Below are 22708 nucleotides of genomic sequence, written 5' to 3'. Positions count from 1 at the left end.
TTCAAACATTACTTGATGGCTCAAAAAAACACTAACAGCAGAACTAATAGGAGCCAGGTGTGATGGTGCACACCTTTAATCCCAGCACTCAGGAGGGAGAGGACAGGTTCAAGGCAGCTTGGTCTAAAAAGCAAGTTCCAGGACTACATGAAAAAAAATCATCTCCAAAGGAAAAAACCTACTAAAAAGAATGCCAACTAATCCAGTGCCTTAAGCACCCCGTTTTAAGTGTTGGCACATCTCTGGATAAAGGGAGACTCCTCCATGGATCCGCATGTGATCCTGAACCGACAACATGACCTTGTTCATAGCAATGCTTAGTGGAAAACATTAAAAACCTGAAGCCAAAGGAAAGATGAGGTCACACATAATTTAATGTAGGTAACAGTCATGCTGGGGCTTGGTGGGCAACATCGTTAAATGAAAGGCAGCCTGCAAGGTCCTAGAATCAGCTTAGGAGTGAGTAATACTGAACAAAGTTTATCTGTTGGCCTCCTTCCCATCATGGGGTATGACAACCTTTTTAAGTAGTTAGCTTCCTCTATAGTCCTCTAAAGAGTTCAGCATGAGCCAAGGTGGAACAATTTTGTGACCAAACTGCAGTTTTCCAAAGTCCTTTTGTGACGGTCTAGTGACATCTTGAGTCTCAGGATGGATCTAGTTTCCTTTTCTTCAGGTCCTGGCTCTTCCTATGAGGTTCAGAGTCTTCTGTAGAAGATAATGGTTTAAATACAGCAGCCTTGACTTTAAACAGTAGCCCCCCCCCCACCACAACATTTTTATAGCAGACGTGCAGCTTGGTCTTCATGTGGGTCCCCTAACAACTAGAATAGGGCCTGTCTCACGGTTGCCTGCTATTGCATCCTCTTCCCCTAACTGGACTGCCTGATTAGGACTCCTAATTTGCCTAGTCCTGCTAGAAGTCCCAGGAAGAGGTGGTACCCAAGGGAGGCTTCCCTTAGGCTCTGAGAAGGAGAGGGACTGGGGGGCGGGGGGCTGTGATTGGGATGTAGTCATTTCTGGACTGTATTGGCCAACAACCCTCATTTAGACAACACACAATGAGTGACCATTGTGGTGTCATTCTCATTATGACATATCTACCTTGAGGAAGAAGTGATCTAAATGCAATCAGGACAAGTAGTGTGTCCAACATTTTGACATTATAAAACACTATCATCAAAGTTTGCAGCTCAAGAGCCATGCAATCAAGTTACAAAAATAATTAAGTTTGTAACTTTGTCAATGCAAACACTCATAACTTTCCCAAGTCTCATGTTGGACACACCACATTCTAGATCTAAACAGATCTAGCCATGATGTCCAGAGTCCAAAGCTCAAACCACTATCTTTTTTTTTTTTCCATTTTTTATTAGGTATTTAACTCATTTACATTTCCAATGCTATACCAAAAGTCCCCCATATCCACCCACCCCCACTCCCCTGCCCACCCACTCCCCCTTTTTGGCCCTGGTGTTCCCCTGTATCAAACCACTATCTTTACCTGAACTGCTCAGGTAAAGGACTCTGCCCAGCTTTTTTTTTTTTTTTTTTTTTTTTTTTTCTCCTTTTGAGACAGGATCTTAATATGTATGTATTCCTTACTGGCCCGATTGAACACAAGGCCTTACAACATACTAGGTAAGTGTTATACCATTGGTTGGACTAAATACCCAGCCCACAGACTTCATCTTTTATGAGGCATATCTATACCTCATAGAGCTCAGGCTGGCCTCTTCCACAGACAAAATACCAAAGGAAGTACACTTGGTTCTCTCTGGAGAGGTGCACTAATCCTGAGGGCCAGGATTGCAGGCATGTGCTACTGAGTCCTGTTTATCATCCCCCCACCCTTTCTTTTTAGTTTTTGTGCTGGGGTTTAGCCTGCATGTGTGTCTATATGCTGCTTGCATGCCCAGAGTCCAGAAAAGGTGTATCCAGTCTCCTTGGAACTGGTGGTGTAGACAGTTGTGTATGTGAAGCAATACATGAGTACTAGGAATTAAGTCCAGGTTCTCTACAAGAGCAGTGTGTGTACTGTTAACTGCTAAGCCATCTCTCCAGCCCCTTAAGTCAGCGTCTTAAAATGAACTAGCACCTTTCCTTTACATGTTAAAGAATTAAACCCAGAACTTTCATTCTTCCACACACCTCTGCTACCTAGAACATGCTGGTTGGTGTTGCAGGTCTGCAGGTGCCCAGGTCCAGGCTTTTCTTGTGGTTTCTGATGGCAATGGATATGTGGGACGCTGTCCTGGTTGTTGAAGGTTCGAGTGGCAGAAGTTTGGGCTGGTTCTGCTCTACACAAGGGCTTAATGATGTCCTCTAAGTCTGGAGTAAGGTCCCACATTTCAAGGTTCTCTTCAAGGTTATCTACAAAGAGAACCACGGTGTCATTCACAAAAGCTTCCATGTTTGACAACCATAATGGTGCATGTGGCAGCCAGCAGGGAGCAGATGAACAGTTTTCAGGCTAGAGAGTGAGGCCCTGGCTCAGGACTAAAAAAAAAAAAATTCCAGGCTTTGAGCTCCCTCTGGCAAATCACAAAATTTAATTCCCACAAATATCCTAAATCTTTCCATTGGTCAGAGCAATTTGGAGACCTCTTTCCATTTTTATAAAACTTTAAGGCACTAAAAATCAGGTGAAAGCCAGAGAGACGGCTCACCTGGTAACATCACTTGCCACACGGCTCAGTTATCTAAGTTCAAGACCTAGGCAAATGGTAAGAAAGAACTGACTACAAAGTTGTCCTCTGATCTATACATATGTACCAGGACATACATAAAAATCAAATGAAAGTGAGGACTTTTATGATTCCTTTAAGATGGAATCTACAGGCTGGAGATGCAGCTCACTGGTACAGCAGCACTTGCCTAGTATTGCAAGGTGGGATCAATCCGCAACACGCCACATGACACCCCAAACTAATATGAATTCTGTATCTTCCAAAAAGCACACAGTACAGTAATTTAACACTTGTATTACCTGGAAAGACGACTTTCTCCTGGAGGAGTTCTGAGGCTGCAGTTACAGGGGTGCTGTGTTTTGGAGGGGCTGGAAGTACTGCTACAGTTTGCACAGGAGAGACAAAGGATAAGCCAGAGGTCACATATCAACTCTGGGATTAAGTTTATTCCCCTCCTGCACAGAGTACACCTCTCCTGAGAGAGAACCAAGTGTACTTCCTTTGGTATTTTGTATGTGGAAGACAAGGTCTCTCATGTAGTTCAGGTAGGCCTTGGATTCCCTATAAAGCGAACATGACCTTCAACACCTGACCCTACTGGGTAAGAGCAATGTGCCAGCACAGCAGGTCTGTGTGGTACAGGGGATAGAACTCTGGAGTGGCACCCTAACCTATTTCCACTTTAATAGCAAAGGCAGAACACTGTTAGCTATCTAGCCCAGTGGATCTGAGACAAGGACAGTAGATCCTAGATGATCCACCTACCCCACCCCCGCTCTTCAAGCTCCTGCCATGACCTAAAAGCCAAACTTTTAGGATAATTCATTACTCATGATGAGCCCAAGATGGTACATGTTTTGGTTTTTGTTGTCTTCCTTTTTCCTACAATAACTTTACTGTTGTGCCAAGGAGTGATAACAGACCCAACACACAACTGTCTCTTGCAACCTTTACTCACTAAAGCTCCCTGGTCTGGGAATACTCCATTACAAATGTCTGCGTAACACCAGAGTCTGTGAGACCTGTGCTTGAAACTTAAGCTCCTGAGAGAGGAGTCAGTCTGCCGGAAGCTCATTATTTTCCAACTTGGTCTTATATCCAAAAGCCATCTAAGAGGCAAATACCAGAAACGGAGGGGGAGGGGGTGGGGTGAGGGTGGGCGTGTTCTTTGAGACAGGGTCTCACTCTATAGTCCAAGCTGGCCTAGAACTCAGATCCACCTGCCTCTGCCTCCCAAGTGCTGCAGAAGATTATGTCAATCACAGCCCATTGACCTCCCTAAAAAGCCTGTCGTCTTTGTAACTGGGAAGGTGTAGGGCAAATTTTATCATCCTAATTCTATGGGGTCATCGGTCGTACACGTCCTAGTGAGACATGGCCTGGAATGGTCCCTGGATCTCCCTCTCACACACCCGCATGCTTGGCTGCCACCTCTTCGGCAGGTGCATGGCTCTGCCGGCGAGTCTCCATCTGTTCCCGGAACTGCTGCTGGAGCTGCTTCTGCCGGAGCTTCCGGAGCTTCCTCTGGTGAGTGGCGTCACTCTCCAAGGTGGCGGCCAGACTGCTGCAAACCAAGTTAACCACAATGGACCCGGCTTGAGGAAGCACACAAACCACTTGCTGGTTTCAAGTGCAGGAGTGGAAATTGACCAAAGCCACACGAGAAGGGGCCAGAGAGGAAAAGGGGAACCTGAGCCCAGTACCAGGAGCTGCTGATGTCCTTAGCCCCCTGAAGCTTAATGTTCGAGTCATGTGGGGGGCTTGATCTGCAAGGGGAAGTCACTTCCTGTGGTTTGGGGAGTCCCAATGCTTCATTCTGTCGGCAGCTGTTGTATCTTGCCTGTTCTACAGATGGTTCAAAATCTTCTCTCTTTGTTTTAGTTAAATCCACATCAAGAGGGAGCTAGTAAGAGGAGAAAGAAACATTGAGTGCGCCACACATCCAGCTTCCCTTCCCCACCATGCATAGCTATTCAGACACAGCACTTGATCCTTGACCCATCTGTCCTCACAAGGTGACTGAAATGACCCACAATTTCCAAACTAGTTTGTTTTTTAATTGGGTTTCTCTGTTTTCTATATTCATGTCAAACTCTTAGGCTAGGCAGCTGGAACTGCAGACATCTGACATTTTAACAAAAGAAAGTCATTTGTATTTCAAACCATCCTATATTAATAAAGTTTTAATAAAAATGAATCTTTACTTTTGAAAATAGTATTTGAGTCTTGCTTGCTGATCTGTCCTTGCTGTCTACTTACAGCTTCTTCTGTGCCCAGTGACACATACCTAAAATGAAGCCTTAGCAAGCAGAGGGCAGCTGCAAGCTCAAGGATAACCTGGGCTTCCCCCTGACACTCTGTCTTAGAAGGGAAGAAAAGGGAAGGAAGAAGGGAGAGAAGGAGGGAGGAAAAAGAAGAAAAAAAAGCTGGAATCCCCAGATTAAAAATGAAAAGACACAGGGCTGGAGAGATGAGTCAGCCATTAAGAGCACGGCCTGCTCTTCCCAAGGTCCCGAGATCAATACCCAGCAACCGCATGGCTCCCAACCATCTGTAATGGAATCCAATGCCCTCTTCTGGTGTGTCTGAAGACAGCTACAGTGTACTCATATATATATATATATATATATATATATATATATATATATATATATATATATATATATATATATATATATATATAAAATAAATAAATAAATCTTTAAAAAAAATAGAAAACAGTCAATATATGAGAGAGAGAGAGAGAGAGCAAGCAAGCAAGCAGCACAAAGACAGAAGGAAACAGAATTCTCCAGTAAACACTGGCCTTCACAGAGACTAACTCTGGGACAGAGAATTTAAAGAGCAAAGCAATAAAAAATTTTAGTTAAAAGAAAAACAAAGAAAACTGCCAGGATGGAGTACACCCTTAATTCCAGCATTCAGGATGCACTGGCAGGCAGATCTCTGTGAGTTCCAGACCAGCCACAGCTACAACATAAGTTGGGGCATGTCAACAAATGATGCTGAGAAAGATGGGTCTTCCCAGAACAAAGGATGAGATATGGTTCATGTCTTATACTACTCACAAGAACCAGCTCAACATAAGTTAAAGTCCTAAGTGTAGGACTCCACAAACTCTTATGAAAATAAACAAACAAACAAAAAAACCCAGAAGAAATGTTCCACAACACTGGATATGATGATGATCTCTTGATAAAATACCAAATGAGCCAGGCATTATGGCCCACGTCTTTAGTCCCAGCACTCCAAAAGTATAAGCAGGCGAATGGACCTCAAAGCCAGCCTGGTCTACAGAGTCAGCCTGGTCTACAGAGTCAGTTCCAGGACAGCCAGAGAAACTCTGTCTTGAAAAAAAAAAAAAAAAATTAAATATAATGAAATAAAAATAACCTTAAGACATCCATGGAATGGAGGAAAATATTTGTATGTCTTATTAACAGATAAAGGATTTTAATGTCCAGAATAAAGTACTACTGTAATTTAACAGCAAAAATACCAGATAGCCTATTAAAAATGGCACAGGAATTCAATCTCAGAAAGAAAGAAAGAAAGAAAGAAAGAAAGAAAGAAAGAAAGAAAGAAAGAAAGAAAGAGAGAGAGAGAGAGGGAGGGAGGGAGGGAGGGAGGGAGGGAGGGAGGGAGGGAGGAATTCCAAAATAGCCAGCAAGCTTTTGAAACACAATCCAAAGCCATAAAGAGAACAGACTGTACAGTGGGAACTACTGTGAATATCAGTATGCAGATTTCTCAAAAGAAACAACACAGGAGACACATGATCCAGCACTCACACTGGTGTGTATCTTTCATGACACTGAAGGCTGAGCTTCTAAGGAAATTTACACATCCATGTCCACAGTAGTGACAACAGCAGCCAACAGGTGGACAGACAAGCACAGTGTGGTCCCCAGGAGACTGTCATGCACACACACGAGAGGAAAAGAGGAGCAGAGGCCAACTGGATTCCATAATAGGAGAATGGGGTAGGTGTGAAAAGCCCAAGGAGACAGAGAAGGCAATGATTTATTCTATCAGGTAGATACCAGCTCTCCCTCTCAATTAACTGTGACTCTAGCAGCACCTACTGCACACCACACTCCAGAGGACAGCGCTAAGACCCCATAGGTAGGTAGGCAGTGTCAGAATGGAGGTGTGCACTTCCAAGCCGCCAGAGCTAAGGGAAGAAAGATGGCTGGTCTGAACACGTATGGCAAACAGCAATGGCAGAGGCTCTGCACTGGTTCTGAGACCAAGCCACAGCTCTCTGTCCATGAGATGCAATGGAAAGCCTGGCCAGGACACATCTGCTAGCATTAACCTTCTAAGTCCAAAATCATCAGTACAGATGCTGCCAAACACTGAGTCCTCACTTCTCCTTTTAGCTAGTACAGCAAGGATACACTGGAGAACCTCACGCTGTGACAGCCAGCTCCTCAGTGCAACATACCTGTCGTGGAAGCTTATTTAGTGACCTCAGATAGTCTTTGTCCAGAATACAGTTTCCAAGTGCATTCCCAAAACTCCTATGGTGACAAAGAAGCGAAAGTTCAGTTACAACATCAGACTGGCTGTCACAACACCACAGGGCTGCAAACACAAGAGAGGAAACGGACCCTAACCTTCATTCATTGGGTAATGTCCCTGCACTCTACTAGCTCTGAGGACAGAGCAGTGACATGGCACACAATCTCACAGGGCATCATCTCTAGTGAGCAGTATGGAACTGATGGCGTCTTTAGGAGCTCCAGGTTAGTGGAAGGGTTAGGTTACTGGGCATCTGTCCTCTGCGACTATGGACCACTGGTCTCTTCTGTTTGTTCTTATTTTTGCCTCTCCACCACGATGCATGCTAGTCAATACTGGACTAAGCCCTCTCAAAGCTGAGCCAACCTAAACCTCTGAGTTGCTATATTCAGCCAACTGTTCTAAGAACTGATTGGTGACTTGGCTCCTGAAAAGCTCTGAGCCCTTCCTGGGAGGGAAGGGAGAAACCAAAACCACGTCCCTCAGAGAGCAGGGAAACATGAGATCAGGATGACCTGAGACATCTTTTCCATGCTATTTAGATTTCTGACCCACGTGAATGTGCCACTTCCTTAGAAATGAGAGCTGAAATGAGATGGTGCTCCCTCCTCACCTGAGTGCTCGCTTCAGCCCATCAGTCACAGCCTCCTTCCTGGCCTTCTCCAGTGACAAGGCCTTTGAACGGAGGCCCTCACTAACTCCATAGCCCACGTCCTCATGATAGGAACCATCCTGAAGTAGAAAAGGAGTAGAAAGCTGTAGCTCTGCCCTTGGCTGCCCAGCCTCTTCTCTGACCAACAGCACTCAAAAGAAAGAAAGAAAATAAACAAGCCACCCTGCACGGTGGAAGCAGGACACTGCTGAAGAGCACACAGCACACAGTTTAAGATATCAAATTTGAGAAGTGCTGTCTTGGAGCTGCCTGGAAAGACGCCTGTGCTCAGTGCCAAATCTTTATTATCTAAAGCTTTAAGGTCAATAGAAATTAAACTAAAAAAAAAAATTGTTTTTACACACACTCATACATGTGCACACACAGAGGTGTGGAAGTGCTATGGGGCTATAAATGGAATTTTCAAGCATAAATACAGTAGGACAACAGCAACAGGAAATATGACCTAAGACAAGCCACAGAAACAGTGTGACCCTTCCGTGATAAAAGTACAGCTTAGCCAGACATGGCAGAGCAAGCCCTATAATCCTGGGACTCAAGGTTGGAGGCAAGAAGACTACAGCTCTCTATAAGATTCAATACAAAAAGCTAGCGGGCCTTGAGTAGCACACTCGAGCCTGTCGTCTCGGATGTAAGAGGCAGAAGGAGGAAGACTGTGCTGCAGACACTCAGAGGCCTAGACAGCTAACTGCGGGCTTCTTACCCTTCTATGCTACGACACTTTAACACAGTTCCTCATGTTGTATGACACACACACGCACGCCAAACATAAAGTAGTTTTTCTTGCTACTTCATCACCATAATTTTACTAATGTTATGAACTATAACGTAAATATCTGTTACATTATAGATTTTCAATTGTCAAGTTATAGACACACACACATCAATCTAAACTAAGATCCATCCTTTCTACAGATGAGGGGCAGATGAGCAAGGATGTTTGAATACTGCCTTTCTAGGCACCCTGGCTGAGTCAGATCCCTGGTCTCCACTCTAGACTCCCTCCCACTGCCTACTTGGTCCTCCCAGGAAGTTGTGGCACCCCAGCCCCTCACCTTTAACTGCACCTTTACAAATGCACAGACTCCCACGTAGAACTTGCCATTGTTGAGGTCAACAAAATCTAGGAATGGGAAAGGAAAGTAGTTGGAGAGATACTGACCCCTGCACCCCATCCATGTTCCTCAGCTGTCAAACAAACCCACCTGCCCTGTGTCCTAACTCACTGGACCCTCTTGAGCACAAGTGGAGGAGTTATGCAGTAAGGAGTGTGAGGCAGGCAGCACACACAGAAACATACCCACATTTTGCTGGGTGATGGAGTGTGCCCAGCCATTGTAACCAAACATCTCATTGGCCAGATTAATTACCCGATGACCTTCAATATAACACACCTAGAAAATAAATTTTTTAAGAAAAAGCTATTAAAATGTCTTTGGCATTTTTAAATGTGAATGAAAGTCATTTATTCCTCATGTGGATATTTTGGGTTTGTTTGGTTTTGTTTGTTTGTTTGTTGTTTTGTTTTGTTTTTTGGCAAAATTTCCAATCCACAGGAAACTTTGCAGCAAGTATTTCAGAGAGTTCTGGAAAAATCAAACCAGAACTACCAGTCTATCTCTGGGAACAGATCAGACTCAGGAAAAAACGTCTAGCTGACATATGACATGTTTTTATGGAGGACCAAAGCCACACACAGGACTTTAGCATGGGTAGCTGGGTGTACAGAGCGTGCTTTGTACTCCATCCTAGCACTAAAGCAAGGCTGTTAAACCTGAAAGCAAGACCTAGCAGAACGGTGCACACCTTTAATCCCAGCACTCAGGAGGCTGAGGCAGGTGGATCTCTGTGTGAAGGCAGCCTGGGCTACAGAGTTAGTTCAAAAGCAGCCAGGGCTACATAGAAAGACCCTGTCTAAAAAAACCTAAAACAAATAAATACAATTGGAAGCAATTGGTAAAGGGAACAGTTTGAAAGATGATGCAAAAATCTCAACACGGAATCTTAAGAGAGTACTTGTTTGGGCTACTGCAGATGACACGGGGGCTGGACCTATCCATCTTAGAGGCACTAGATAGAGTATCTAGTAACAGGGATCAAGGGCCTCTGAGTCCATGAAATCTAGTAAAAGCAAAAAGCAGGATCTTCTGTCAACAACTAGATACATGCCCACGACTCCGGAGGCTTACCTTCTGACCTCCTCCAGCCATGCGGCTGCTAATGTACTCTGGACCCAGTCTCTGTCTCAGAGCTTTCTGGATGGCCTGGTATTCATCCGCTGTATACTGGCTCTATAATGCAGAAGGAACTCAAATTGGTATGTATGCCATTTTTGCACAGTGAAGCCGTCTCTGAGCTCCCAGATCCAGCATCTCTTCCCACTGGAAATACTGAGTAGAGCTGAGTAGGTCAGCAGCAGGAGAGCATCACCGTAGCAGGCATGAGGCTGAGGATCCATCCAAAGCCCGAGCTGGGGGGTGATTAGGCATTCATGTATACATGAATCAAAGCAATGCATGGTACCCTATACAAAGCCTAACTTTATGCACCCATTAAAAATTGCTTTAAATGCCTGTGAACTGGAGACTAGATAGATCACAGTAGTAAGGGAAACCTACCTCTATTATTCTGCATAGAAACATGGCAATAAAATGACTCTTACTGATACATTACCACATCCACAGATCATCATTCAACCCTCCTCACAGATACACAACTGGACAGTATGAGGAGAGTAAGGGATCTTGGCACACTCTGCCCTAAATGGAATGCCTTCATTAACCATCTCCCCTCAAGGTTCAGGGATCTATGCAGAAGAAGAGGCAGAAAGATGCTAAGAGCCAGAGATGACTCTAAGCAAACAGTGCCTTCCAGACACAAGAGGACTGACATATACAAACTCAGAGACTGTAGCTGCACACACAGAGACAAACCAGACAAACCTGCACACACAGGTTCAAACCAGACAAAATCTCAGCACTGAAAAGGGGAAGTGAATGCCCAGTCCCACCCTAGACAAGAAGCCACTAAGCAAGGAGCTATTTACAACTGACAGCTGTTGGGGAACGCGAGATCAGGAGCATCTGCATCTGTCGAGACCTGATACATCTGTGACGCATCAGCCACACGTGGGGATGGGGCATGCTGAGGAGTAATTGACCAATGTAAAACAACTCCATGGGGTTTGGGGCTTTTTTGTTTGTTTGTTTGTTTTTGGGTTTTGTGGCCTTTTTGTTTTATGTTTAGTATGTCTTTTTCATCTTATTGGTTTTGTTTTAATTGCTGTTTTATTTTTCCCCCATTTGGAGGGATTTATTTTGTTTTGATTTTAGAGAAAGAGCTTACAGCTGGGTAGGTAGGGAGGTGGAAATATTTGGAAGGAGTTAAACATGATCAAATTGTATTATTGTAAGAATTAAAAAATTTAAGCTGGACATAATGACAAATACTTTTAATTCTAGTACTTAGAATGCAATGAGTTCGAGGCCAGCCTGGTCTACATAGTGAGTTCCAGGACAGCCAGGGCTATGTAGAGAAACCCTGTCTCAAAAAATCAAAAACAAACAAAAAAATTAATATAAAGGTATTGCTTTAAAGTGCTGGGAACCTGGGCTGGAGAGAGAGCTCAGTGGTTAAGACTATTTGCAGCTCTTCTAGCAAGACCAGAGTTCAGTTCCCAGCACCCACAGCAGGTGAATCAGAGCCAACTATAATTTCAGCTCCAGGCAATTTGACACCTTCTTCACACATTCAAATAAGGTGAGCACAAAAAATTTACACCTAAATGTAATCACTTGTACTGTTAGTTTTTTCACTTTTCTTATATTTCTAAAATGTGTTTATCTTGCATATGCATGTGTAGGCACAGTGTCACAGTGTGTACTGCGCTCAGAGGACAGCTTACAGGAGTCAGTTCTCTCTTCCCACCATGTGGGTCTCAGGGAGCAACCTCAGTCATCAGGCAGACAGGAGGTGCCTTCGCTGCTACGCTCACTCGCTGCCTCACTGGCCCCACTACTAACTAGTCTTTTGCTGCGAAGTTCACAAATCCACGGGGACCAGTGACCAGCGTCCACACATGACGACGGAAGCATTTCAGCCCAGCATTCCTCACTTAAGCTCCTTCTGCAAGGGGTACAGCAACCAGTTACCTGTCCAAAGAGGAGCACAGACTTCCCACCAACAAAGGGAGGATGGTTGTCACACCCTCTGTGGACTGCTTCTTCAGGCCCAGCCATGTTGACCCTGTTTAAATAAAACATTAAAACAAAATTCAAAGAATGCTATAGGAAAAAGCAAGGGAGAACCTCTATCCCAAATCAGATAAAGCATTTACTAAAGGGACAAAGTCTCTCAAGGGTCAACTAGGATCTACCAAGACACAAACAAACCTACAGTTGTTCCCACTTTCGGTTAACATATTTACTATTATGGGCTGGAAAAGGTGGCTATTTACACTGAGAGTCATATCAGTATTACAAAACTCTTGCTGTGGAGGCAGAGATGATGGCGCACACCTAACTCCTAGCACTCAGAAGGCAGAGGCAGACAATCTCTGTCTCAAAAAACAAAATAAAATAAAATTCTTGCTCCAAGGAAACAGTCACTTTACTACTACCTGAGAGTAAGAATAGTAAGAGATGTTGAACAGCCTGTCTCTGGCAATCATTTCACAATGTATGTTTTATAATATATATATATATATATATACACACACACACACACACATTGTAGCTGGGTCTGGGGCAAATGCCTACAGGCTCAACTGCTTCCGAGGCTGAATCAGAGCCCACTGCAGCCCAGGATGAACAACACAGTTGTCATACTATAATCTTGTAAAGCTAGCGGGCATAAAGAAGTTATTTTGAGAGAAGGCTTTACTCTGTAGCTCCGGCTAGCCTGAAACTCTCTATGTATATCAGGGCAGCCTTGAACTTGTAGCCATCCTGCAGCCTCTCCTTCCCAAGAGCTGGAATTAAAGGTGTAGGCTACCAAGCCCAACCTGAGAGCCTATGTTTTCATATTAAAAACTAAATCACAACTATCTAGCATAAGGACATTGTAACTCTGGTCTCTATGAGGTTAAAACAGAAACACAGCCACAATAACTCAACTGTTTTCCAAGACTCACTCTAGTTAGAGGGAGAACACCCGAGAGGAAACAAGCCAGGTCTGGTGGTCCACAATGGAGAGCCAGCTACTAAGAGCCTGGGCAGTACATCAAGACCTCATCAGAAGAAAAAAGGAGGAAGAGCAAGAGGAAAGGAAAGGGCAATGCCGTAGACTGACAGAGAAACAGCACCACCAGACTGGACTCTGGACCAGCAGCGGAAGCTGGGAAACTTGTAAAAATTACAGATTCTTAGAGTCCTCCTCAGGCTGCTGAAGCAAAACTGCCTCAGAACAAACCGAAAACAGTCTCTGTTTCCAGATGCCTGCCTCACAACTCCACTACACACTCATTGTGCTTGAAACCCCACACTCGGTTAGCGATAGAACCACCCAGACCACACACAACTCTGTCTCTATCACAGCACAGGACTCCATGAGACACTGCAGCACTGGGGCACGAGGCAGAAGCATTTTCTCAACTCCTTGGTGACACAGTGAGTTTTGAGCCTAGCCTGAGTTATATGAGACCCTATCTCAAATCTCCACCTCCCACATACACACTCCAAAGTAAATAAACTTCTTCAAATATGTATGTGTGTGTGTGTGTGTGTGTGTGTGTGTGTGTGTGTGTTTGTGTGTGTGTTACCCTGTAGCTGTTTTCAGACACACCAGAAGAGGACATCAGATCCCATTACAGATGGTTGTGACCACCATGTGGTTGCTAAGAATTGAACTCAGGACCTCTGGAAGAGCAGTCGGTGCTCCTAACCGCTGAGCAGCCCTGTATATTATTTTTTAACCAATAGAAATAAACAATTTAGCAGAGTCAGCAAAGGCTAGGCAGTATATACTGTGTTTTGGAGCAATATAGGCTCTGTCATACCTACTCAACTGTGGAATGTTAGTGTAATAGCAGTCACAGAAAATTCGTAAGTGGACACTTCAACTGAACTTTGTATATGGAACTAACAGATCTGCCCACAGGCCACACTATGACCACCCCTGCTATAACTCATGTTCTAATCTCTGAAAGTCCACTACACCAGGTGAGCTAGTTAGCTAGGTGACTGATAACCAGGTTAGTTGTCAACTTGATATAATCTAGAATCACCTGGGAAGAGGGTCTTAAGGAAAGACTGTCCCGGTCACGTTAATTGGGAGCATGTCTGTGAGGACTGTCTTGACGATGTAGGCTGATGAGGGGAAACCCAGCCTGAACACAGACTACAGTCCTTAGTGTGGGCCTGGACTGGGCCTGGATTTTTTTTTTTTTTTTTTTTTAAAGATTTATTTATTTATTATATGTAAGTACACTGTAGCTGTCTTCAGACACTCCAGAAGAGGGCGTCAGATCTTGTTACAGATGGTTGTGAGCCACCATGTGGTTGCTGGGATTTGAACTCTAGACCTTTGGAAGAACAGTCGGGTGCTCTTACCCACTGAGCCATCTCACCAGCCCTGGGCCTGGATTTTATCGAGAGTACACAAAGCTAACTGAGCTTTAAGCACGTATCAGTCATCTCTCTCAGGTCTTGACTGTGGATAGCAAGAACTTGACAGGCTGCCTCAAGTTCCTGGCACCCTGGCTTCCTGGCAATGATGGCCTGTGACCTAGAACGTGACCTAGAATAAACCATTTCTCCCCAAAGCTGTTTGTGTTTTTTTGTTGTGGTTGGTTTTTGTTTGTTGGTTGGTTAGATATTTAGCCATAGAAATAGTTTCATTCCTATAAAACTAGACAGTGGACTAAAAAAAAATTAATAAAAGTAAAATTAGAGAGGACCAAAAAAAGAAAGAAAGAAAGAAAAGAAAAGAAAAGAAAAGAAAAGAAAAGAAAAGAAAAAAGAAGCTGTGGTTAAGAGCACTGGCTGCTTTTCCAAGAGAACCCCAGTTTGATTCTTAGAACACACAGTGGCTCACAACCACCCATAACTCTAGTTTCAGAGGAGCCAACATCATCTTTGAGGCTCCATGGCTACACACATATGGTACACAGACAAACACTCATACCCATGAAATAAAAAGAAAAAATAAACATTAAAAAAAAGAAAGAAAAACTACAAATAAACAGAAAGTAAAAAGTGAATGGATCCCACCACCAAGAAATAGCTCCATCCTCCCTTGTTTCTATGTGTACATTTGTGTACACTGGAGGAAATCTGACATCTTCCCTTCCAACATGTACACGTTTGTTAAAGGGAGAATCCACATACACCAGGCAGCTCCTCACAAGATCCTGGTCACACCATTTTCTTCATCCCAGCATCCGTAGCTAACCCAATAGACATGGGTCTTAGCACAGCACATGGGCACAGGCTGCAGAACCTCCTGACAGATGCGACACACTGCAGTCACTTTCTACCCTTGGCTACGTAGAGCATCCCTGCTGCTCTCCCAAGCACAAGCTGGACCGGTAAGGAGTTAATGTACCACAGGGCAAGTCATCCTGCAAGGAGAGAGCTGGAGGTGGAAGGGAGCGAACTCTTCCTTCCTTCCACTGGATGGCACATCCTATTACACACATCCTCCTGGGAAACACTCTCAGGTCACACAGCCAGCCATATCTCTAAAGGATGGCCAAGCAAGAAAAGCACCTCTGACTGACAAACATAGCCTTTCTCCTCTCCTGCTTTCCCACACTCCTGCTTCCTGAACTATACTTCCTGAAGAGCTGAGTGCACACTCAAACTTTAAGCTCTGTTCCAGGGTATAGACAGCAACAGGCACTACAGAATCCGCCTGTTGGTCCCTCAGCTCTTTCCACATGGCACACCCTGACCTTATTTCCAAACACCAACACCTGCATCTCTTTATCTGAGAGCAACTTTGGCATTAGTACCTATACCTGCATCTCTTTATCTGAGAGTGTCTTTGGCATTAGTACCTATTTTGTATGGCAAGCTAGAGTGCCAAACAATTGCCACCACATGCAGCAGCAGCCTCAAGTGGAGATGGTGTTCAAACATCCTTTTCCTAAGATACACGGTTGTCTCCTCACAGACAGTGAGTGCCTAGAACCACACAGAATATTGAACTCCGTAAATAAGTAAGTGTCCAGAGTAGAGTACGTACTAGCTGTAAGAAAAGGATGATTTTCTTTAAAATCATCCTTTTTAAAAGGTAAACAGAGCTGAAGATAGATGTACAGTGCCTACCACACACAAAGCCCTGAGTTTGACCTCCAGCGCTGCATAAACGAGGTCTGATGCTGCAGGCCTGCAGTCCCAGCTCTTAGGAAGTCAAGGCAGAAGGATTAGCTCAAGGCTCTCCTCAGCTAAATTGTGAGTTTGAGGCTAGCCTGGGCTACATAAGACTCTGTCTTTAAAAAACCAAAAGGTAAATAAGGGCCCAGCTCAGTGGCAGGGTTTAGGGAGATAAGCAAAGGGATGCATTCATTTCTCAGTCCTGGGGTGGGGTGGGGGATAAAACAAGCAAAACGCATTTTACTCTCTTCCATTTCCTCATTACCTAAAAGCATTTCCAGAAACTCGTGGAAAGAAGGAAGGAAGGAAGGAAGGAAGGAAGGAAGGAAGGAAGGAAGGAAGGAAGGACAGAAAATGAGACGTTGTCTCTGGAGGAGTTTGACCTTTCTCCTTCCCAGCAACTCTTCTCATCTTCTCAAAACAGCAGCAGTGTTTATAAAGAACCTACAAAGTATGAACCCATTACATCAGCTTGAAGACAGGAATGGGAAATCTTGAGGCAAGGAAGACTAAAATCATACTTACTCCCCAGCAGGCCGTGTTTAACAGTGATGATTCACACCAGCACAGAGAGGAGTGAGAAAAGGATCAACTAGGACAATGGAAAGAAAGGGTGAGGCATGGGTATGTATCACAGGGAAAGAAAAAGACCTGGGCCAGCAAGATAGCTCAGAAGGTAAGGGTACTTGCCACCAAGTCAGAGTTCAATCCTGGGGACCCATGGTGGAATAAAGAGAGGCTTCTGCACACTGTCCTCTGACCCCCACATACCACCCAAGCGAGTCCCACAGAAAATAATTAAAAGCTATTTTAAAAAAATTCCATGCTAGACTTTTTGCTACTGAATCACGGAAGTGGTTATGCCACCAACTCCCATTATTCATGGCAGATATGTGAAGACCCAGCCTGCCTCCATCTTGGGCTTTAAAGCCATCTTATTGTAAAGACAAACTAGCCTCATTCCTGTTCATGATTAAACCTGTTTCTCAAGGACTGGGCTATGTCCCACCTACAACCTTAACTACAAATGGTTCTGTAAGCCTGTTCCAGGAATGGTAATCATGTCTTTGTTTCAAAAAGTTAATAACTATCTTGCAACCCACCATTGTTGCAAAGGGGTCGCTATGGATACCAGTTATTAGGACTACCTTGTTATGCCCACCTTGCAACCATGTCTTTGTTTCAGGAGGTCTTTAGAACTACTTGTTATGCTTTGTTCTGCACCTGTAACTCTGCCTATTTTGCCTGCCAATCCCCACACTTGGAAACCTCCTACCCTTGAGCTATGAAAGTCTTAGCTTCCTCATATCCAATGCTGATCTCTCCAACCGTGCCGTAAGTGGAGGCAGCCAATGTACACAAATAGAAAAGGCTTATTTTCACTAACTGCTTGCTTTAATTAACTTGCCCATGATGATGTGAGTCAACGGTCCTTCTCCTCCCATCTTTGGGATTAACATACGGGACATTTGTTTGTTCTAGTTGGGGTCTCATTCAGACTGCCCTAGAACTCACTGTGTACCCACTCCCTGCCTTCTCAGTCCAGATCAGATATTGTCCAGTGTTCTATCAGAATAAACCAAAACTGCACAGAAGGAAGGCCTTGTCCAGAAAGAGGCCAGCCCACAGCCTTCTGGTGGCAGGTGGCAGGAACTCCTTTCCCTTCCCAGGTGACTTTGGTCGGTGTATCTCACATTTGAGGTTGTTCCTGTGGGGGAGTGCTGGGGTGGGACATGGATGGCAATCTTGCTTCATATTCAAATTGCTATCACCACAAACCCTGTCTACATACATGAGAAATGAAGTCGGCTCCGTTCTGTACTTAGATTTTGAAAATAATGAACATATCTTGTCTGTTTGGTCTTATAATTTCATCAAAGCATCCATCTATATTTTAGGTGAAACTGTCACCCAGAGCTGGTCAAGGCGGCCCATGACTTTAATTCCAGCACTTGGGAGGCAGAGGCAGAGGCAAGCAGATCTCTCAGTTCTGGGACAGCCAAAGCTACAAAAAAAAAAAAAAAAAAAAGAATGCAAGCCTGGCCTGATGGTACTCACCGTTAACCAGCACTTGGAGGCAGCCTGATCCAGTGCGAGAGAGGCCCTGTCTCTCACCAATTAATGAAAAAGTAGGGAAAGAGGAAAGGAAGCTGCCAAAGCACCCTTAATTGTAGACAGCATGCTCTGTACACGAGACCCAAAGACTCCATCAGGAAAGTCTCAGAGCTGACAGTCACTTTAATCAAGTACCAGAAGGCAAAATTAATTCACAAAAACCATTAGGCTCTGTGCAGACCAATGACAAACACAGTTGTATTCACAATTACAACTATAAACAAACGACCATGGAATAAACCCAGCCAAAGAGGTGACTTTCGGGGGTAGGGGGGTCTCTCTGTGTAGCCCTGGCTGTTCTGGAACTTACTCTGTCGACCAGGTTGGTCTCGAGCTCACGGAAATCCACCTGCCTCAGTCTCCTGAGTGCTGGGATTAAGGGTATGTACCACCACACCCAGCTAACATTGTTTTAAAAACTGTTTATGTGCATTGGTGTTTGTCTGCATATATGTGAGGGTGCTGGGTCCTCTGCAATGGAAGTTATAGACATGTGGGTGCTGGAAATTGAACTCAGGTCCTCTGAAAGAAGAGCCACTACTCCTAGCCACTGAGCCATTTCTCCAGCCTGCATTTTTTTTTAAAGATTAGAAATTTTGATTCTTTAAAAAAAAAAAAAAAAAAAAAAAAAAAACAGCCAGGTGATGGTGGCACACGCCTTTGATCCCAGCACTTGGGAGGCAGAGGCAGGCGGATTTCTGAGTTCAAGGCCAGCCTAGTCTGCAAAGTGAGTTCCAGGACAGCCAGGTCTACACAGAGAAACCCTGTCTTGAAAAAACCAAAAAAAAAAAAAAAAAAAAATTAATGTTTGTATTATATAAGTATGTGTGTTTTGCCTGCATGCTTATCTGTGCACCACAAGTACTGAAGAAGGTATCCCTTATAACTAGAGATATAGACAGTTGTAAGCCACCATGTGAGTGGTGGGAATTGAACCCAGGTCCTTGGGAAGAGCAGCAGCCAGTTTTTTAAATAAAATATAATTCACATCATTTCCTCTCTCTCTCCTCCAATCCCTCATATCCCTCTCTCAACTTCATAGCCTTTTTCTGTTTTGTTTTACACAGACAACAGAGACATACATATATGAATAAATAAATATAACCCCTAAGTCTGTTTAATGTAGCATGTACATGTACAATTTTAGGGCTGATCACTTGGTACTGGGTAATCCATTAGGGGGTTCATCTCTGGGAAAGCCATTCTCCCTTTCTGACAGTCATTAATTGCGTATAGCTCTTCATCTAAGGGCGGGGCCCTTTAAGACCCCTCCCCCAATCCAAGTTGGCATGTCAACTGGTGCTGTTAATTGTCCAGGTCTTATTAAAGAAGCAATATTGAGATGGCCATGTAGGGGAATCAGCCTAGATGACCATCAACTTAATCAACTGATGGATAATTCAAACGAGATACAAACATCGGAACTTTATTCTGCGGAACAGATCCCACCGAAACCCACACAAAGTACTGTATTTCATACAAGTGAAACAGGTTCACTGACAAAGCAGACGGGGGTCCTAGGATGACGGGAAAAGTGAGAGGGAGAGCTAACTGTGGCTTCTGGATTTATTTAGGAGTGATGAAAATGTTATGGAATTCGATGTTGCTAGGGGTTACACAACCCCCAAGCATATGAGTAACCAGAGAACTGTACACCCCCGAGGAGTGAATTTAACCGTACTAATGCACGCTTCGTTTTTCAAAGTCCAGAAAGGCTACCCTGAATGTCAAACTCCTCAAGTCCACAGTTTCTTCTCAGCCCCACCGACTCCCTCCGACTTCACCCTGTCCTAGACAGTCCTGTTAACAGTCAGCGCGCGTGTCGCACGGTGCTCCCGAGCACGCGGTCAGCAACCCCGGACCAGGCGCCTCCCTCCAGATCCAGCGCAACCGTGGGGGCTTCAGGGCTCGGCCTCCCCGGTGGAGACGCCCCCGTGCCGGGCGTGTCCAGCAGCCGCCCGAATCCGAAAGGCCCCACGCTCCCCGACCCCGCTAGAACCACCCCGGCGAGGACCGTCCTCACTCACGCGCTTCGGAACGCGGTGCACGCAGGAGCTCGGTCCGGGTGCCTGCCGGGAAGCCGGAGAGGGCCTCGCAGAAGGAATGGAGACTCTGCAAGCTCAGAGTCCTCGCCCAAAGAAAAACAGAAGGAAAGGCCGTAAGTCAAGTCAGAAGGCGCCGAGAGCCGCAAAGCAGGCTGTCGCAAATCAAGTCGCGAACTGGAAGCGGCGGAGGACTCAGCATCCTGAGCGCTCTTGGGCTGTTATCTCACCGCCCGCGGCGATCAGCCTTCCCGCAGCCGCAGCAAGCCGCTTCGGTTTCCGTAGGCGCCCTGCGAGGGTCCCTGGTGTGACCCGGCTGGGTGACGCCCGGAGCCAACCTCTCCTCGGTGTGCTTTTAAACTCTGAGACCCTGGCAGCCAGTGGGATTTCCCCTGAAATTCAACCGGAACTAACTGGATGACAGTTACACTTTAGGCATCACTCCAAGTTAAACACAGACTGATCTCAGTTTATGATGTTTTCTGCTTTACAACAGATCTACGTCTCCAATGTGTAGTTTATATACTGAGAACTTTTTGTTTTTAATGGTCAGGCCTTCAGATTGTTGCAATTTAACCAATTCATTATATGGCCACTATATCCAGGATCTTTCGTGTTTTCCTAGATGGTTGACTTAACTAATCTTCCCAGAAACACGGAGTCAGATGCAGTTAATAAATAAATCGAAAGTCCTTTAGCACATTGTAGGGTCCATACTGACAAGACCAAGATAACAGGACAATGACACTAGCTACAAGAGAAACTCAGAATTCTGTTTCTGGAATTAGCTGGTCACTCAACTTGCCCATTACTTGCACAAAAAGGAAAGACTCTTTCTCAGGGCAGTGGTGGCCACATCTTTAATCCCAGCACCCAGGAGACAGGGGCAGGCAGATGTCTTGAGTTCGAGGATGCTACACAGAGAAACTCTGTCTCGAAGAAAAGAAAAACATCATTTGAAACTGTGCTACTGGCCGATGCAAGAGTACCAAATTTCCATTCTGGTGGCACAGACCTGTAACTCAAACTACTGGGGAAGCTGAGATAGGAGAATCCCAAAATCAAGGACAGCCTGGGCTTAAAACCTGTCTAGGTAAAAAGAGGGTTGGCATTATAGCTTAGTAGTAGGACTCTTGCCTGGCATGTAGGAAGTAATGGACTCAATCCCAACGACAGGGGAGGAGAACCTGAACATCTACGGCTACAGAGATCGCTCCACAGTTTAAGAGCACGTACTATTTCAGAGAACCTGAGTTAGGTTCCCCACATCCAAATTAGGGGACTCACAACTACCTGTAACTACAGTTCAAGGGGACCCAGTGCTCTCTTCTGGCCTCTGAAGGCACCGTAAACATACGACACTCATTTGCCCAGACACACAAAACATGTATACATATAAATAAAAACAAATCTTTTTTAAAAAAATAGACTATTAATCTGTTATCCGTGCGCCTCAGAACGTGGTGCTTGCAGGAGCTTGGCCCCGGGTGCCTGCAGGAGCTTGGCCCCGGGTGCCTGCAGGGAAGCCGAAGTGGGCCTCGCAGAAGAGATGGAGACTCTGCAAGCTCAGGGGACGCAGGGAAGAGGGCCATCAGGTTTGTACTGAGCCATGTGGCTGAACCCCTTTCCTTTTATAATTACTTATGTTAAACATCTTTTTATATTTTGGATATCATATAGCCGCCCAAATCCAAAGGGCCTCATGCTCCGAGACCCCACTGAGACCACAATGAAGACGCAGCACAAGATGGCGCACACCTTTAATTTCAGCACTCAGAGGGCAGACACAAATGAAAATCAACTTGGTCTACATAAGGAGTTGCAAGACAGCCAGTGCTACACTATAGAGAAACTCTGTCTCAACAAAACAAAACCACTAAGGACGGGCTGGTGAGTTTACTCAGTGGTTAAGAGAAATTGTTGCTCTTGCAGAGCATCTGGGGTTAGATTCCCAGCACCCACATGGCAGCTCACAACCATCTGTAACTCCAGGTCCAGGGGCTCTGATGCCTGCTTCTGGCATTCTTGGGCACGTAGTGCATACATACATGAAGGTAAGATGTTCATACCCATACATCTAAATGTTCATACCCATACATCTAAATGTTCATACCCATACACCTAAAAAAGAATGGGGGCAAAGGGGCTGCTTTACCTAGCTCAGCAAATCAACAAAAAACTTGCTTTTTTTCTCTATTCAGAGAACAATCTCTCAGTGTTGTCTCTCTGCGGCTCCAGTCAAACTGGGGCAATTCATTTCAAAGTTCCAAAAATGCCTTGCCTATCTGTTGGCAAAGGTTGGCTAGGGTTCCATTTCCCTGCCCAACAGTCTCATCTCTGCCGGCACAA

General features: G+C 44.9%; 1 protein-coding gene across 13 annotated transcripts; it reads right to left on the bottom strand.

Annotated features, from left to right (window-relative positions):
* Positions 1-352: 352 nt before the first annotated feature.
* Rad52 (RAD52 homolog, DNA repair protein) lies at positions 353-21458 on the bottom strand. Of its 13 annotated transcripts, none has more exons than NM_001166381.1 (12): positions 20345-20482; positions 12039-12132; positions 10077-10178; positions 9188-9281; positions 8943-9010; positions 7828-7946; positions 7138-7213; positions 4394-4593; positions 4103-4254; positions 2990-3070; positions 2152-2373; positions 357-708 (listed from the first exon to the last, which is right to left on the bottom strand). In NM_001166381.1, exons 2-12 carry the CDS (start codon positions 12123-12125, stop codon positions 647-649), a joined length of 1263 nt encoding a protein of 420 aa, NP_001159853.1. In that variant the 5' UTR covers positions 12126-12132; positions 20345-20482; the 3' UTR covers positions 357-646. The 13 variants fall into 13 exon arrangements, 9 of the variants coding, with proteins under 9 accessions (NP_001159853.1, NP_035366.2, NP_001159854.1 ...); NM_011236.2 differs by having other exon boundaries at positions 357-705; NM_001166382.1 differs by having other exon boundaries at positions 2990-3067.
* Between the last annotated feature and the right edge of the window lie 1250 nt (positions 21459-22708).

Source organism: Mus musculus, chromosome 6 (assembly GCF_000001635.26).
Source record: "Mus musculus strain C57BL/6J chromosome 6, GRCm38.p6 C57BL/6J".
Lineage (NCBI taxonomy): Eukaryota > Metazoa > Chordata > Mammalia > Rodentia > Muridae > Mus > Mus musculus.
This window is presented reverse-complemented; position numbering and strand designations above follow the sequence as displayed.